The sequence below is a fragment of the Leptopilina heterotoma genome, unplaced genomic scaffold (assembly GCF_015476425.1).
Source record: "Leptopilina heterotoma isolate Lh14 unplaced genomic scaffold, ASM1547642v1 Lhet_488, whole genome shotgun sequence".
NCBI lineage: Eukaryota > Metazoa > Arthropoda > Insecta > Hymenoptera > Figitidae > Leptopilina > Leptopilina heterotoma.
In genome coordinates, this window is record NW_025111105.1 from 204,886 (window position 1) to 207,667 (window position 2,782).

The 2,782-nt window shown below is 33.1% G+C and overlaps 1 protein-coding gene across 1 annotated transcript; it reads right to left on the minus strand.

The window, feature by feature from the left end:
• Positions 1 to 1,089: 1,089 nt before the first annotated feature.
• On the minus strand, positions 1,090 to 2,295 carry LOC122507619 (GATA zinc finger domain-containing protein 14-like). The gene has a single exon (XM_043620425.1). It carries the CDS (start codon positions 2,293 to 2,295, stop codon positions 1,090 to 1,092), a length of 1,206 nt encoding a protein of 401 aa, XP_043476360.1.
• Between the last annotated feature and the right edge of the window lie 487 nt (positions 2,296 to 2,782).

Consider the following 2,782-nt stretch of genomic DNA (forward strand, 5'->3'; position numbering starts at 1 on the left):
AGAATATTGAATGTGGAATCGGAATGTTGAATCTGAATATTGAATGTGGAATCTGAATGTGGAATCGAAATGTGAAATCTGAATATTGAATGTGGAATCGGAATGTTAAAAGTGGAATCTGAATGTGAAATCTGAATGTAGAATCTGAATATTAAATGTGGAATCTGAATATTGAAAGTCGAATGTTGAAATTTGGAATCTGAATGTGGAATCGGAATGTGGAAAGTTGAATCGGAATGTTGAAAGTGGAATCTGAAAGTTGGTAGTGGAATTTTAATGCGGAATCTAAATGTTGAAAGTGGAATCTAAATGTGGAATCGGAATCTGAATGTGGAATCTAAATGTAGAATCTGAATGTTGGAAGTGGAATCGGAATATTAAAAGTGGAATCGGAATGTGGAATCGGAATCGGACTGTGGATTCGGAATCTGAATGTGGAATCGGAATGATGAAAGTAGAATCTGAATGTGGAATTGGAATGTGGAAAGTGGAATCTGAATGTGGAATCTGAATTTTGAAAGTGGAATCTAAATGTGAAATCGGAATGATGAAAGTAGAATCTGAATGTGGAATTGGAATGTTTATAGTGAAATCTGAATGTGGAATCTGAATTTTGAAAGTGGAATCAAAATGTGGAATCGGAATCTGAATGTGGAATCGGAATATTGAAAGTGGATTTGGAATGTGGAATCGGAATGTTGAAAGTGGAATCTGAATGTGGAATCGGAATGTGGAAAGTGGAATCTGAATGTGGAATCTGAATTTTGAAAGTGGAATCTAAATGTGGAATCGGAATCTGAATGTGGAATCTGAATTTTGAAAGTGGAATCTTAATGTGGAATCGGAATGTTGAAAGTGGATTCTGAATGTGGAATCGGAATGTGAAAAGTGGAATCTGAATGTGGAATTTAAATTATGAACGTGGAATCGGAATATAGAAAGCGGAATCTGAATGTGGAATCGGAATGATGAAAGTGGAATCTGAATGTGGAATCGGAATGTTTAAAGTGGAATCTGAATGTGGAATCGGAATGTTGGAAGTGGAATCGGAATGTGGAATCTGAATGTGGAATGTGGAATCGGAAAAAGTTACGTAATCGACCCCCAAAGAGGAATTTTGGAGTTTCCCTGATTTTGTGTTTGTGAATTTGTTTGTTGTTGTCTATTGTTATCATCCCACATCTTTTTCCTACAATTGGTGGAAATGTGTCCTAATTTTTTGCAATAATTACACGTTATACTTTGATTTCTATTCGCAAAGTTTGTAGTATTGTTAGTTCTTGGTTCTTGAGAGAAATTTCTTTGTTGATTTTGGAAAATGTTTTGTTGTTGATTTTGTCTTTCATTTTGGTATGGAGTTCGGAATTGATTTTGTGGTATGTTTCTAAACTGATTTTGTGATGTGTTTCTAAATTGATTTTGAAAGTGATTTTGTTGATGATTTTTGTAAAAGTTTTGACTTTGAAATCTATTAAACGTTGGATTTGGATTGTTGAATCGATTTTGATTCTGGTTTGAAAAATTTTGTCGTGATCCTGGATAAAAGGAGTTTTCTCGTCTTGGTGCTATCAATTTATTAAGTTGAAAACAATTTACTGCAAAATGACCTTTCTTTCCACAAACTAAACAAGTTATTATGTTATCTTGAGCGATATTAATTTTTGTTGTTTTAGCAAAGTCTTTATTATTTTTAGGATGAGAATTATAATCAGTATTTTGCTCACTTTTTCGTAATTCACGGTGGGATAATAATTTTCTTTCTATTTCTACTGCTTTATTTACTATCTCTTGAAATGTATCTGCTGTTCCAATTCGTATTTCAATTTCTGGTCTAAGTCCTCGTGAAAAATAATCAACAGTTGTTTTATCTAAACTTGCTTTAAATGGTTCATCTACTCTATTTTCATTGCTAATCCTATGCGCGTCTAATATTCTTTCTGCGATTCTTGACTCATAAGAAATTACATTTTCGTGTTCCCACATATATATTGCTCCTAGTTCTCCTTGTAACTGATATACAGACTTTGCTGGCGCGTAAATTTGTTTTAATCTTTCTGTTAACTGTTCTACTGTATTAAAATTATTTCCTATTATAATTCTTCTTGCTTCACCCGAAATTAGACTCCTAATTAATTTTACTAAATTTGTTTGTACTTGTGCATTATCAGGAAGCATAGATTTTGCTTCTAAACAACTTTCAATAAATATAGATAGTGGTATGTTTTTTCCGTCAAACATTGGTATTGTTTCTAAAGCATCGCGTAAAGACACTTGCTGATTATTTGGAAGAGCCATGTTTTCCTCAAAATTGTTACTATCTCTAGTGTTATCAAGAGAATTATTTTCAGAGCTATCGTTTGTTTCAATTTCGCCAGTTAAAGACTTATTTAAGCTTTTATTTGAATTCTGATCCACTAAGGTTTTTTCAGTTATGGTATTTTCACTATCGTTACTGGGGTGCTATTCTGTAACTTCACTTCACATTCACTTCACATTCACTTCACTTTCACTTCACTTTCACTTCACTTTCACTTCACTTTCACTTCACTTTCACTTCACTTTCACTTCACATTCACTTCACATTCACTTCACATTCACTTCACATTCACTTCACATTCACTTCACTTTCACTTCACTTTCACTTCACATTCACTTCACATTCACTTCACATTCACTTCACATTCATTTTCCATTCACTTCACTTTCACTTCACTTTCACTTCACTTTTACTTCACTTTCACTTCACTTTCACTTCACTTTTACTTCACTTTCACTTCACATT

Excerpts from the sequence above, each read along its gene's own strand:
- LOC122507619 (XM_043620425.1), bottom strand. The coding sequence starts at position 2,295 with ATGGCTCTTCCAAATAATCAGCAAGTGTCTTTACGCGATGCTTTAGAA.